Source organism: Monodelphis domestica, chromosome 4 (assembly GCF_027887165.1).
Source record: "Monodelphis domestica isolate mMonDom1 chromosome 4, mMonDom1.pri, whole genome shotgun sequence".
In the NCBI taxonomy this organism is placed as follows: Eukaryota; Metazoa; Chordata; class Mammalia; order Didelphimorphia; family Didelphidae; genus Monodelphis; species Monodelphis domestica.
Genome location: NC_077230.1, coordinates 22,271,518 through 22,285,615, shown reverse-complemented (window position 1 = coordinate 22,285,615; position 14,098 = coordinate 22,271,518). Strand labels below are relative to the sequence as shown.

Sequence of the window (14,098 nt, the reverse complement as noted above, 5' to 3'; positions counted from 1 at the left end):
TTCTCCACCCTGGTTCTCAGTTCCTATCTCTCCTCAGGTCCCATCACAAAGGTGAGCCCCTTCCCTTGTGGGACCCTGCTGGTCAGGGAAGTCCATTAAGGAAAACTCCACACAATTCTGAGGGACTTATGAGAAGGAATGCTATCCATATTCAGAGGAAGAACTGTGGGAATAGAAACACAGAAGAAAAACAACTGCTTGATCACATGGGTTGATGGGGATATGGTTGGGGATGTTGACTCTAAACGATCCCCCTAATGCTGTTTAAATGGAGATTTTGAACCTTTGACTTCATTCCCCAGAAGTCCTTAGTATTTACCAAAATTCCCTATAATCTTTCCTGCATCTCCACATTGGCAAGATCACGTTATTGGTATTTAACTGACGGTAACTCCTCTCACACCCTTTTTGGCACGATGAAGCAATCAGCAGTGATGGTGGTAAGGTGGAGATTTTGAAATTGGCTAATCAGCCACAGGCACATGGTTTGGTTTGTTTTGGTATTGTCAGGGGTAAATTTAGAGTTGAGACTGAATATAAATTTAGTTGGTCACCAGGGATTTAATTTCTAAATCCTAATAAAAATACTCAAGTCAGTTTGAGAATTTTATGGTGGCTTAATTAATATAGAGGGAAGGAATCAAGAAGAGAGGGGGAAAAGGGTATAAGATTTCTCCAGCTTAGCCTGAGCCAAGGGGAGTTCAGAGACCTTCCAGCCACGAGGCCTCCTTCTAGATGAGGGGCCTCCTAGAAGCATGGCATTTTAGGAAAAGGAAAGGGAAAAAAGGAATCAACCTAAACTCTGAGAGAGCTCAGGGAAACCACCTCAACTGACCCCCCACTACTGAGCTTCTCCCAGTCACCGCATCAAGGACGCTCACCGCCAAACCTGTATAAGAGCTGCAGGCATGCCAAGATGCCAACATGCTGCCATGAACCACACCACTGCTGAACCCAAGGTCTCCAAGAGAGAGAGACCCAGAGCTCAACGCCTCCACTGTCCAAAAAGAGCCAGAGCCACCTCTCCGCGAAAAGAGCCTCTGAGAGAGGAAGTGATGCAAAATATTGATCGTTTTTTACCTCACTTCCTGTATCTCATATGTACCAATGGTAGCTTAAGCTTGACTTAGTACAGCCCAGAGGGTCTGTCAGTTGTTTCTGATTTGTCATTTGCTAGCACATGTCTGTCATAGGCCATCCTTCTCAACACTTAATCCTTAAGTAGGGGTGTATACATTCCTGTTTCCTAGACTAAGCAGGGTAGGGTAAATCTAAAATTCACAGTATCCTCTTTATTCCTTGATTTCTAAAAATCATTTAATAAACCTCCAAAAATATATTTTTATTATTTGAGATTAAATTTTAAATTGTACAATGCAAATATTATTAATATGGAAATAGGTTTTGATCAATGACACAAGTAAAACCCAGTGGAATTGTGTGTCGGCTAAGGGAAGGAATAGGTGAAGGGGAGGGAAAGAACATGAATCTTGTAACTGTGGAAAAATATTCTAAACTAATTAATTTTTAAAAATTTTCCAAATTAAATAAAGTAAGATATTAAAAGTGCTTCAACTTTCTCAACCTTGTAAAAGGACAGGGCTAAAGAATCTCAAAAATAACTTGTATTCCCTAACATCTTATGTAAGGAAGGAAATGATAAGTAAACTTTTATATACTTCCCATGAAAAGTAGTATAGAATTATTTTCAAGAAGATATACTGTTTTATTAATCTCCATGTTTTAAAACTTTACAGAGTGATAGAGCACCAATTCTAAATTACCTGGATTAATGGGGAAAAAAGAGAGAAAAGGGTAAGGAAAATTCAAAGCAGAAAATGTCTGATAATATTTGATTTTATAATTCACTCACACATTTTACTTGCCATTATCTTTCTTCCACTCCTGTGCTGGGGTGGAATGAAATAAGCATTCATTTAGTGTCTTACGTGCCAAGCATTTTACAAACATTTAACTTGATCCTTTTAAGAATCCTGTGAGGTAGATACTATTATGAACTCCATTTAACAGTTGAGGAAACTGAGGCAGATCGATTAAATTATTTGCTCAGGGTCACACAGTGTCTGAGGCTTGATCTGAACTTAGTGCTTTATCCTCTGCACCATCTAGTTGCCATTGACCTGTCTTATAAGTAGCTTTGGGACTTGGCTTCCTAGTGACAGGCCTATAGTTTGTAAATCATCTACATTAACAATTGAGAAATGATTGTGAGAATTTTTAACACACAATACAAGATGGTCTTTATGTGATTTTTGAATGAACACTTCTCTTTAGGGCAAGAGACTCTCAGCATTAAATATAATCAAGATATAACAAATATAAATTATAGAAAATATATTATATAGAAAATAAGATTTAAGAACTGGAAGGGAAATTAAGAGATTAACTTGATCAACCCCTAAATTCACAGGTGGCTAAGGAAACTAGTACTAAAACCAGGGCCTGGCTCCACTTGCACTACTTTTTCTAATTATTTATTTTGAAATCTTGGGGGACAGAAATAGTAAAGAAAAGTATATAAACCTTCTTTAACTTCTGAACTCAACATATGCTTATAACTGGTGCATATGGTACCTCTGTATATGGGTGATGAAGAACTGATTAAAAAAAGCATCTCTTAGCATATGAGATACCTTGAGCTAAAATTCAATGATTGGAAAACCCATTATGAATGTACTAAAAGGACTAAAACCTTTATGAAACACAATTTATTTCAGGATTATTTTTAATATAGAACTACAAGGACATTCTGTTCCACTGAATGTCATGTTATTGGAAATTAATATATTTCTTTAGTGCTTTAGCAAAATGTATTTTTAGAACACAGCATGCTTCCAAAAAAGCAGTTTGAATGATATTTCATTAAAAGGTCACTGCCTACTGAAAATTTCAAAATGGGCAGACTTCTGTTAGCCTGAAAATGGAGAGAAATCATTTTTTAAAAAAAATTCTGAGGGCAAAATAATGGAAAAAAAGGAAATAATGAAAACAAGCCATAATGTTTAACTGCACCCTAGATCTAGTTTACAGGTCAGTGTTGCTTGACATACTGCTGATGCTCACCAACTTTCTTCATTTTGTCAACGTGGAATCTAGAAACTGCAAACTTGTAGCCTAGTAAGATTGGATGAACCCCAAGTTTTAGGACTAGTTTCTAAGTTGGAGACCCCAAAGTTTATACTTGTTTCCTGTTCCTGTGAGACTGAATAATGGATCCCAAGTTACCTTCTTGTCTCCAGAAGCCTCTCCCAGGACATCACGCCCCCTTCCGAGGATCAAACTCTGGACCTTCAGCTTTCGAGACTGACTGCACCGAAGAGTCACTTGGCTTTGGTTTAGCCTCCACTTTAAGTGGATTGTCATTGACCTTGGGGTCCATTATTCAGTCTGAAACTGCTAGCCTGAGATTCCCTTCAGGGTAGATTCTCACAGGAATGGGGAACAAGGACAAGCTTTGGGGTCTCCAACTTAGAAGCTAGTCCTAAAACTTGGGGTTCATCCAATCTTACTAAGCTACAAGTTTGGGGTTTCTAGATTCCATGACAATTTGATGATTTGTTTTTTATCCAGACCTGTGTGATGTATCATCAGTGAAGTTTATAGGATCACATATTTAGAGGGAGAAGGGACCTTTGAGAAGGCCTTCTTGTCCAGTTCTCTCCTTTAACAAATGTGGAAACTGAGGCACAGAGAAATCAAGTCAGTTGACCGCAGCTATTGGCTGGGACTACATCTGCCCCTGATGAGTCCAGTGCCCTATCCTCCCTGCTGTAAAGATTAAAATTTAGGGGAGACTACGGGGAGACTGAGGCAGGTAGAAATTAGTTTCTCTCTGCAAGGAGTATTATTTTTTTTAGAGGTTTATTGAAGATTAAGGATTAAAGAAAATACAGGATAAGAAACACGTGGTGCCTAGGCCACAGAGGCCTAGACAAGACCTCACCTACATTATGGAAAGAGCCGAGTCTCCTCCAAAACGAAGTCCAAAAAGAGCCCCCAAAGCTCTTGCAATCAGGTTAAATACCTTCTTGATCTCGGCCCAAGTGAGATTACAAAGCATTCTGGGGAAGTGGAGCAAAGGCTTGTGGGGGTTGAAGTCCAGAGTTCAAGTCCAATTTTACACTGCTTCCCCAATGCAGATCAGCCAGTGTATTAGAGGCAGGTTAAACATAGCTCATTCTGACGTCCAGACAGCCCTTTATCCTTTATGCCACATTGCCATTTCATTTTAAATGATGTGACAGTTTTTATTATTTGTTTGGACAGTTAACTTAATACAATTATTTCAACCCTAAGAAATAAGTAAATCCTCTGCTTTGGGGAATTTGAGAAGCTCTGCAGTGTCCACAGCTCTATGTAACAGCTAACTAAAGTTGCTCTAGATTCTAGGACTGTTCCTAAATAGCTACTGAGGATGATCCGCACACATTGAACTATCTTGTCTTTTGTAGCTGACTTCGGAATCTTAGGAAGCCCAAACCTAACTTATCTACAAAGCAAGAGAACTGCAAAGAGGAAAACGATTCTTAGCTGCCTAGCAGTACTATTCCAAACTATAAATCCACCACCTGTCTAGACTTTAAATTTCGTTTTTCAAGAGGAGGCTGGGTGATTTTCAGGGGCGGACTAGCTCCGTAATGCAAAATGGATGCTTTCCCAGCAGATGCATCTTTATTTCTTCTTAATATCATGGGGAAGTTTCCTAGAATATTATCAGTAGCTATGATGATGATATTTTCTCCACTTTATTGACCTAAATGGTTTGAAAAACTGGAAAACAACTATTTAAAGATTGTCATAAAATGGATTCATTTGTTAAAAAAATAAAGGACTAAAAGCTCTGCCCACCCCGATTCTCTTCGATGCATTCCTCTTTGGACAGACAGTTGAATGAGTCAAGGATCACAGTTTCACACTGCTCTCTAAATGTATATTACAGGAGGACCAAAAAGATGCTGCCGTATTCATTCTATCTGGTCTTTCTACCCTTGGAGCTTAGTCTGTGATTAGGAAAATTAGGAACTAATTTGTCCTGCTATAGAGTGTGGCATATAATATATGTGGACTGCTGGATAAACTAGGAAAAAGTGACAGACTTGAAATCAGTCAGCAGTTGGCTCTTGCCCTCAACTGTTTCCCGGTAACATTCCAAATGGAATCGTCCTTTGATTGACAGCTTTCCAGCTTCTGTCCTTTTGCATGCCTTATAATTTCTCCCTTCCACACTACCTTCCTCATGTGTTTCCTGTAGACAGCATATGGTAATAAGGTTTTGGATTCTAATCCACTTTGCTATTCACTTGCATTTTATGGGTGAGTTCATTCCATTCACATTCAGAGTTATGATTACCAGCTGTGTATTTCCCAGCATTTTGATTTCTACTCCTTGTCCTGCCTTTTCTTCTTTCACTATTTCCTTCTACACCAATGTTGATTTATCCCAATTCCCACCCTTATTTTACTTCTCTTTCTACCCCCTTCCCTTCTTATTCCCTCCTTATTTTCTTTACAGTCTTTTTAAACTACCCCCCCACCTTCTCCCTCCTTTGTACTGCTTCCCTCCCCACCAGTCCATTTGTTACCCTTCTACTTCCCTATAGGGAAATCCAATGGATTGGATTGTTCTCCCTTTTTTGAATCAATTTCAATGCACATAAGAGTTGAGTATTTCCTATCTCTAACCTCTTTACCCTTCCGGTGTATCGATGTTCTCCCCCTCTCGTCATGAGCTTCTTTGTGACTTATAAATTTACCCCCTTTTGTTTCTTTTCCCATTTCTTTTAGTATTAACCCCCTTTTTTTTCCACTCTAGTTGTATATATATATACATATGTATGTATATATATACACACATATATGTATTTATGCACACATATACCTATATACATATTTATGTCTTGGCGCTTCATCCTATACAGTTTGTCACTGTTCCCTCTAAGTGTAATTCTTTTAGCTGCCCAGATGATAACAACAATTTTTAAGAGTTACCAATAACCTCTTTTCTTATAGGGATACATATTATTTTAACTTACTGGGTCTCTTAAAAAAAAAAAAAAAGCTTTTTGTTTTGTTTTATTTTGTTTTTCTTTTTTCTCTCTTTTTTAATGACCTTTTGATGATTCTATTGAGTTCTGTGCTTGGGCATCAAATTTTCTGTTCAAGTCTGGTCTTTTCTTTACAAATGCTTGGAATTCTTCTATTTTGTTAAATGACTATACTTTCCCTTGTAAGAATATAGTCAGTTTTGCTGGGTAGTTGATTCTTGGTTGTAGATCTAGTTACCTTGCTTTCCGAAATATCATATTTCATTCCTTTTGGTCCTTCAGTGTAGATGCAGCCAGATCCTGTGTTATCCTCACTGTGGTTCCATGGTATTTGAAAGACTTCTTAGCAGCTTGTAATATTTTTTTGTTTGGTCTGATAGTTCTTAAATTTGGTTATAAAATTCCTGGGTGTTGTCAGTTGGGGATTAAGTAAAAGAGGTGATCTGTGGATTCTTTCAATCTCCACTTTTCCCTCTTTGTTCTAGGGGCAGTTTTCTTGGATAATTTTCTGTAGTATGATGTCCAGGCTTTTTCTTTTGTCATGGTCTTCTGGTAGACCAATGATTCTTAAGTTATCTCTCCTGGAACTATTTTCTAAATCTTCTGTTTTATGAATGAGATGCTTCATATTTTCCTCAATTTTTTCATTCTTTTGATTTTCTTTTATAGTGTCCTGCTTCCTTGTGGAGTCACTTGTTTCTAGTTGTTGTATTCTGGTTCTTAAAGACTGGATTTCATCTCTGGCTTTTTGGTCATTTTTCTCCTTCTGGTCTGATTTTCTTTGGAGGTCATCTTTCATCCTCTTTGCCTCATCTTTTATCTCCTTTGCCTCATTTTCAAGCTGATTGATTTTGGCTTTCAAGACACTATTTCAAGCCTGTGTCTAATTTGCTGGGTTTCTGTTTTATTGCTTGGTGTTCCCTCATCCTCTGTTCTCTTTGCTCTTAGCTCATTGCCTGTATAGAAGCTGTCGACTGTAATTTTTTTTTCTTTTTCTATTGTGTGCTTATATTTACCCCTTCTTTACTCCCTGCAGTAGCCTGAGTTCTTGCAACTCTCATTGTTTTGTGATTTTGGGCTTTTCTTTCTGCCTTCACCTATGGAGTTTTGTCAGTAAATCTCTCAGTAAATCTGTGGGGGAGGGGTGTTGGAGCTTGAGATTCCCTAGCCTCTTAAGGATTTTATGGGATTAAGTCTGGCTAGGTTGTTAGATGTGCCCTGAGGCCAAAACCTTGGGGAGGGGCAATATGGAGTGACTCCTCTGCTGCAACTGCTGCCTGCTGTTCTCTGTGTATCATCTCTTTCTACTTCCCCACTGCCTGTGTTGGATGCTCTGAGCCTGGTGAAGCTTTGCCTTCAAGGTACTTCCTCCAGACCAGCATCTTTGCTTGCCCAGAGGTTCCAGCTGCTGCTGAAGGCTTAGAGCTCCATATGGGGGAGGGGTCCTGGGACCTTCCTTCTTCCTTCCCCTTAAATTGGAGTGTTCTCAAATTCAGGCTTTTGGGGGCGTACCTTTTAAGCTGAGTCCAGCAGGAGGGTTCCTTGGCTCTGTCTTGTTGTTAGGTTTGATTTTCAGTCCCCTAGGAGCATTTAGTTTGTACTTGGTAAGGTTTTCAGAGGTCTGAAGGTTTGCTGCCTCTATGCCACCATCTTGACTCCCCAGGATTCCTTTAATGCGCCCGAGAAGTTTTGTAGAGATAAGAAAAGAGGCTGCTGCTGATTTCATGGTTTGCCTTTTGTTTCTAATAAGGTCTGAGATTTCCCCTAAGCACTTGGCACCCTCCCCTTGTCAGAAATCTCACGATTGTCCCTTTGCATCGTTGTTCTTGTGCCGTCCTCTGTGGAGCTCTCCTGCTAGGATCCTTGGCTGGCCTCCCATGGCACCATACGCAGCACCCCACTCCACTTCTGTGATAACTGCCAAGGCCGGGGGAGTATCCACAGGGCATAAATGAATCCCAAGCAGGAACCAGTTTTCTTTATATCTAACCATTTTACACTCTAATTCTGGGGATTTCTGGCCCAGCAGTCATTTCACTGCTGGGCAGTGTTGGCACATCCAAGCTAGCCTTAATGAAATCCTTTTGAGAGCCCTCTGAAGAGCTGCCAAAGGTGTACCTTTTAATTTTTTTTTTTAAGAAAATAATTACTGGGTAAGAGAAAAAACGTCTAAAACTTTTGGTCTGTGGAGAAGGTAGACTACCCAAATTTTACATTGTAAAGAAAAAGAAGAATCTTGAAGAGAAATCCCTCCTGGTACCAGAAAGAATGCTTCCACTGACTATTATTATATACATTCTTCCTTCTTAAAGCTTTTCAGTGAGAAGGAAAGGAAATAGTGTGTGTAATTAGAATCTGCTCCCCACGACTCCAATTCCCAGCATCCCACTTTCCTCCTCCCTTTCTAGCCTTATGTTTTATTGAGTTTTCTATTGAATGTTCTATTGAGTTTTCTGTAGCCCCACCCCTCTCTCTCTTACTTAAATGGGGCTGGGAAAACTTCTTTTTACTCAGGCTTTTACTTTTTGTCTTTTATTTCTTTTACTTCAAATGATTATTAATAAATCTTATAAAATATAATACTTGGAGTTATTAGATATGTAATGGTGGAAATTTCACCTTTTTAAGATTGATGTAATATTGAACAATGGCCGCCAAGGAATTTACTTATGAAATTCCTAAAATGAAACACTCAAGTCAGAATGGAGTTTATGGAGGTTTAATCACACTGGGAGTAGGAAAAGGAGAGGGAGAGAAGGAGAGAAGAGAAAAGGGAAAGGGGCTACTCAACCTCTGACCAAGGCAGAGGGAGTTTTAGGCCCAAAGGGCCAAGGTGGAAAGAACCAGTCCTTAACTCACGTGACCGCCCTGAAGGAAAGCTGTCTGCGGGCGTCCTCCCTGTCCAAGCTCCTAACACCAACTCCCGTCTTGCTCTCTCCACAGGAAGTGAGCGAATTCCAGAGGCTGTTCCCTCCCTCACTTCCTGTGTCTCACAAGTGCCAATGGTTGGCTCTAGCTTGGCTTAGGACAGCCCAGGTGGGCAGTTAGTTATTTCTGATTTGTCATTGACTAGCACATGCCCGTGTAGTGTGGGGGTGCACAATTTTTGGGTGCTAGACCAAGATGGAGACTTTTAAAATTCAGATATTAATTTTAATCTTACAATAGCTCATTCCATATCCTTAGTATTACACACAGACCCTCACAAAAACCCACTGTAGCCCCATTGTAGAGTTGAGGAGGTTGAAGCAAACAGGGTAAGTGACTTGCCCAAGGTCATACAGCTAGGAAATGTCTGAGGCCAAATTTCAACTGGGATCTTCCTGACTCCAGGCCTGGCTCCACCTCAGCAACCCAACAATGAGACTGGAATCCAGATGATCTTCGGATAACATATTTCATTTTGACTAAAGAAATTCCTGAAGTGAAAGAATAAGGGTTTTTAATTAATTTAACAAAGAAAGGGCAGGCAAAAATTTAAGAATAGTTCATAATGGCCAACCATTCCTATTAAAATAACCCAAGAAATAGGAATCTTTAATAAATGATATTTTTAGGGGTGAACCTCAAACACATTTAATCTATTGGGGGAGGAGGGGGAGGAAGGGAACAGCTAGGTGGTGCAGTGAACACCAGGTCTAAAGTTGGAGGGAGTCAGGTTCCAAACTAGCCTCAGATATACCCTGTTTTCCCTTCTGTCTTAGCAACAAGGGAAGAGTTTGAAAAAAAAATCTTATGGATATAAAGAAAATTCTCTGAAAAATAAAGCAACAATATTGTATGTATAAGAATTGCTGAGTTTTGTTATATATTCATATTTAAGAGCCATTACTTGAAGCCAATCAAGGGCGTAGTCTGACCTTTTGAAAAGATCTTTTTCTTTTCTTTTTTTTGGTTCTATTTACATGTAGAAACGATTTTTAACAGTTTTCTAACATTCTGCGATTCAGTCCCCTCCCCGCCATCTGGGCGCTAAATGGTTTGATACAGGCTGAGGCAGTGCTTTTGTGTCATATGTGATGTCCATATTCCCCACGCTAAGTCAGGAGCCACCTAACACAGGTACAGCAGAAACAGCAGAGGAGATAACGCGGAAGATTAGGCTCTTCGGCAGCAGGATGCGGCTTCCGAACAGTGTCTGAATCCTCAAACAACTCACGTTCCTCCCCAGAGGTCAGAAAAGCGGCGGCTTTGCCCCTTCCCTAGAGCTCACCTTCAGCCTCCCTTTCCCGGCTTCCTCTGCGCGCACGGTCTGATGCTGGAGATGAAAGTCTTCCAACTTCTGCATTTCTTCTTCAAAGCTGCTTCCAAGATCCTTGTTGTTCTTCAGGAAGATCTTCATGGCCTCCACGTGCTTTGCCACCTGCAACAGAGACGTCAGACAAAAAACATTAGCGTGGAAAATGTCCACCACACATGGGCTTCCCATTCGGAGCCCGGAGCTCACAGAACACTCTCGCTACCACAGTTGTGGGCCACACCACAGAGCGCCATTTCCCTTCCCTTTCAAGGCTCTCTCCTTCTTTTTAAGTATTTATTTAATTAACTTAGAATATTTTTCCATGGTCACAAGGTTCATATTCTTCCCCTCTCCTCCCTCTTTTGCCTGGGAACCAACACACAGTAGTGAAGAGTTTAATGAAGTGGCTTGCCATTTCCTTCTCCAGCCCATTTCACAGATAAGGAAACAGAGGCAAGCCGGGTGGGGCGACTGGTCCAGGGCCACATAGCTAATTAAGTGTCTGAGGATGGATTTAACTGAGGAAGATCAGCTTTCCTGACTCCAGGCCTGTACACACAAGACGTCTCTCAGCCAAGCATACCTGCCCACGCAGAAGATCTAACATCCAGGAGGGCATGTCCCTACTGAAGCATCTTACCGGCCTGACGCTGTTGGAGCATCGCCGTGACTGTGTATGGCTACTGTAGCTACTTGGAGCCTTTACGCTGAAATTCCGAGGAGCGTTTTTTTTTTTAACCCTCACCTTCTGTCTTGGAGTCAATACTGTGTGTTGGTTCCAGAAGACTGGTAAGGGCTAGGCCATGGGGGTCAAGGGACTTGCCCAGGGTCACACAGGTCTGAGGCCGGATTTGAACCCAGGACCTCCCATCTCTAGGACTGGCTCTCAATTCGGTGAGTCACACAGCTGCCCCTGCAGAGGAGTATTTCTCCTCCTCCATGCTCCAAGGAGAGAGCCCTCAGGGAGGCTACCTCTCTGCATTCTAATATTTTGTTATTCTAAGGCCAACTTACACGCGTGGACGTTTTCCATCCAAAAACAAAAACTTTATGAAACAATGAATCTCTCTGACATACATAACAGCTTTTTATTAAACTATTAATAATATTGTTAAATATACAAATAAATTCTACTCATTAAATATACTAATAAATATACTAGTAAGTTAAACATACTAATAAACTATTAAGTTAACTTACAGAAAATACACCATGAATCCAACTTATATGTTCTAAAGCTATGGATTTGCTTTTGTGCTCTTCTGTCCACTACAAGCATTTCCCCCCATCGATCCCTTTTCTTTCCGGGCCTCACGTTGCCAGACACCCCCACCTCCACTTTCCTCCTGGCCCAAGAGCTCCAGAGGCCTCCCTTGTAAGCAGAGCTGAGAGGGCCAACGGCCACACTGGCTGCCCTCCAAGGCGGGTCTCATCAGGCCCCCTCAAGGCCGCCTGTGCCTCTGGGTCAAGCGGGAGATGGGCTCCATCATTCTCTTTTTTGGAATGATGTCAGTCAATGCAGTGACTTAGTTTTTGTTATGTTTTATTTTTTTTAAGACTCTCCCTTCTGTCTTAGTATCATTTTGTAGACAGAAGAGCAGCAGGGCCAGAAGCAAACGGTGAGGCCGTGGCTGAGGTCCTCCTAACCACGGGCCTCTGCAGGACCTGTTGCCCCCCCCCCCCAAAAGGTCAAGAGCCATTTTATCTTAGATATCTTGTATTTGAATTGGAGCAGGGAGCACCAGGACATTTAATATTTTTCCCATAAGAGGATTTTGGTTTACTTTATCAAATTTATTTACTAATAAACAATAAATTTATTTATCAATGAAAAATAAATGCATTAAATTTATGTATTAAATATTTTATTTATTAAATTACTGGCTTAATTTATTTTAAAATTCAAATATTAAGAAGTGTGGCGAGCACCTCCCCACATCAAGGGATCCTACGACAGAAGCCTTCCAGTGCAGCGTGAGTGAACCCAGGGCTCTGCTGGGCCTGCAGCTGCCCTCTCAGGAACCCGAGGGTGGGCACAACGCCTACAGCTGTCGCTGGATCAGGAACAGCTGTGAAGCCCATTTTATAATCATTTGTATACGCATTCTGAGTTCTTAGTTCTAAAACAAGGCCTGTAAAGCTACAAAGAAACAAGTTATCTTGAGATACAATTAACAAATATATTTTAAAATCCAAGTTTACAGACCCCAGGTGAAGAAACTCCTGCTTTAAAGTCTAACGCCAATTAAAAGCTTCACAGAATTTGAGATTGGGAAGCACCTCAGTGGCTATCCAGTCCAACCCAAAAGCATAACAGGGAATCTTTTTTTTTTTTTTAAGATTTTAAAAACTACAATTTATCATCAAAAAGCCATTAAGTGAATAATAAGACATAATTAGGATTAAGCACTCTTTCTTGCATTTAATCTAGAGTTGTCCTTTGCATCTCTTCTGCAGAATTTTCTTCTATTGTATTTCTGCATTTTTGAGTTCTAATTCTTTTATTAACATTTTCAGAATCTGATACTCTGGAGATTCCCCACATGTTTTAATTTACCTATGCTTGTGTTTGTCAACTATTTCTTGGAGGCAGGTAGTGATGCAATGGATAGGGTGGGGCCTGGAATCAGGGAGAAGAGTTCAAATTCAGTCTTAAAAATTTATTAGCTGCTAAGTTACTTGGGCAAGTCACTTCATCTCTTGACTGTCTCAGTTAACTGAGCACCTATTGTGTAGGGCTGTTGTAAGGATCAAATGAGATAGATGATATGTATAAAAGTGCTTAGCATAGTTCTTGGCACATAGGAAGCACCATAAAAATACTCCTTTGGAAACTTTGATTTCTGACCTTTCTCCACACTAAAATCTTTTTTCAAAGTTGTGTTTGACTTTTAAATAATGCTGGAGTTTTTTGCTGTTGTTCCACGATCTTTGGGAAAACCTTGGTTTATTGTCTTGTTTCCCTAGTCCCCCATTCTACAGGAGGAAGGGCATAGGAGAGAAAAGCAGACATTTTAATCATTTTTATGTGATGGAATGCTTTGGTGGTCTGATAAGACCTTTGGACCAATTCTTAAAATAAAAACTTGCAAAGGAAACCAACTATCTTGATGTGTACTTATCAAAACATTTAAAAAACAAAACAAAACCAAGTTCACTGACCCAGCATAGGAACTCCTGTTTTAACACCCAATAAAAATGATAGAATTTGGGATCAAGAGGGATCTCAGTGGCATCCATATGCAAAAAGGAATCTCCACTCGAATATATCTGGAATGTTGTCGTCAGTCTTCTACCTGAAGACTTCCGCCGAGAGGGAATCTAGCATCTCTTGTAGCAGCAGTTCATTCCTCTTTTGTCACAGCTTGAATTTTTAGGGAAAATTTCCTGACAGTCCTAAACATGCCTCTTTTCTACTTCCATGCATTTCTTCTTTGGGGACAAGCAGAATAAGTCTAATCTCTCTTCCATAGGACAGCCCTTCTGCTAATGGAAAGACAGCTATCATGTGCTGCCCTCTCCCTTCGAATCCAGACCACTCTTCTCCAGTTTAAATTATCCCCAGTCCTTAACAGTGATTCCCCATTTAATATGAACTCTTCAGGGTCCTATTCCTATACTGCAGATGTTCTTCAGCTTATTCATATTTTTCTTAAACTGTGGTATTCAGAACCGAATCCAATATGCTATATGTGAACTGTCTAGAACAGTGTAGAGACTTACTATGTCCTCATTCTTGCAAATCAACCTTCCCCAAGCAGCCTTGTGTTGTGGTCTGCAATTGCTACAAAAT

General features: G+C 40.3%; 1 protein-coding gene across 2 annotated transcripts in view; it reads right to left on the bottom strand.

Annotated features, from left to right (window-relative positions):
* Positions 1–8,768: 8,768 nt before the first annotated feature.
* Positions 8,769–14,098, bottom strand: part of C4HXorf38 (chromosome 4 CXorf38 homolog) — a 28,382-nt gene continuing 23,052 nt past the window's right edge. For both annotated transcript variants that reach the window (XM_016433363.2, XM_007493341.3), the window contains exons 6-7: positions 10,279–10,428; positions 8,769–9,484 (exon numbers count right to left, since the gene is read on the bottom strand). In XM_016433363.2, the coding sequence (XP_016288849.1) occupies positions 9,473–9,484; positions 10,279–10,428 (162 nt within the window). In that variant the 3' untranslated portion in view covers positions 8,769–9,472. The remainder of the gene's footprint in view (positions 9,485–10,278; positions 10,429–14,098) is intronic.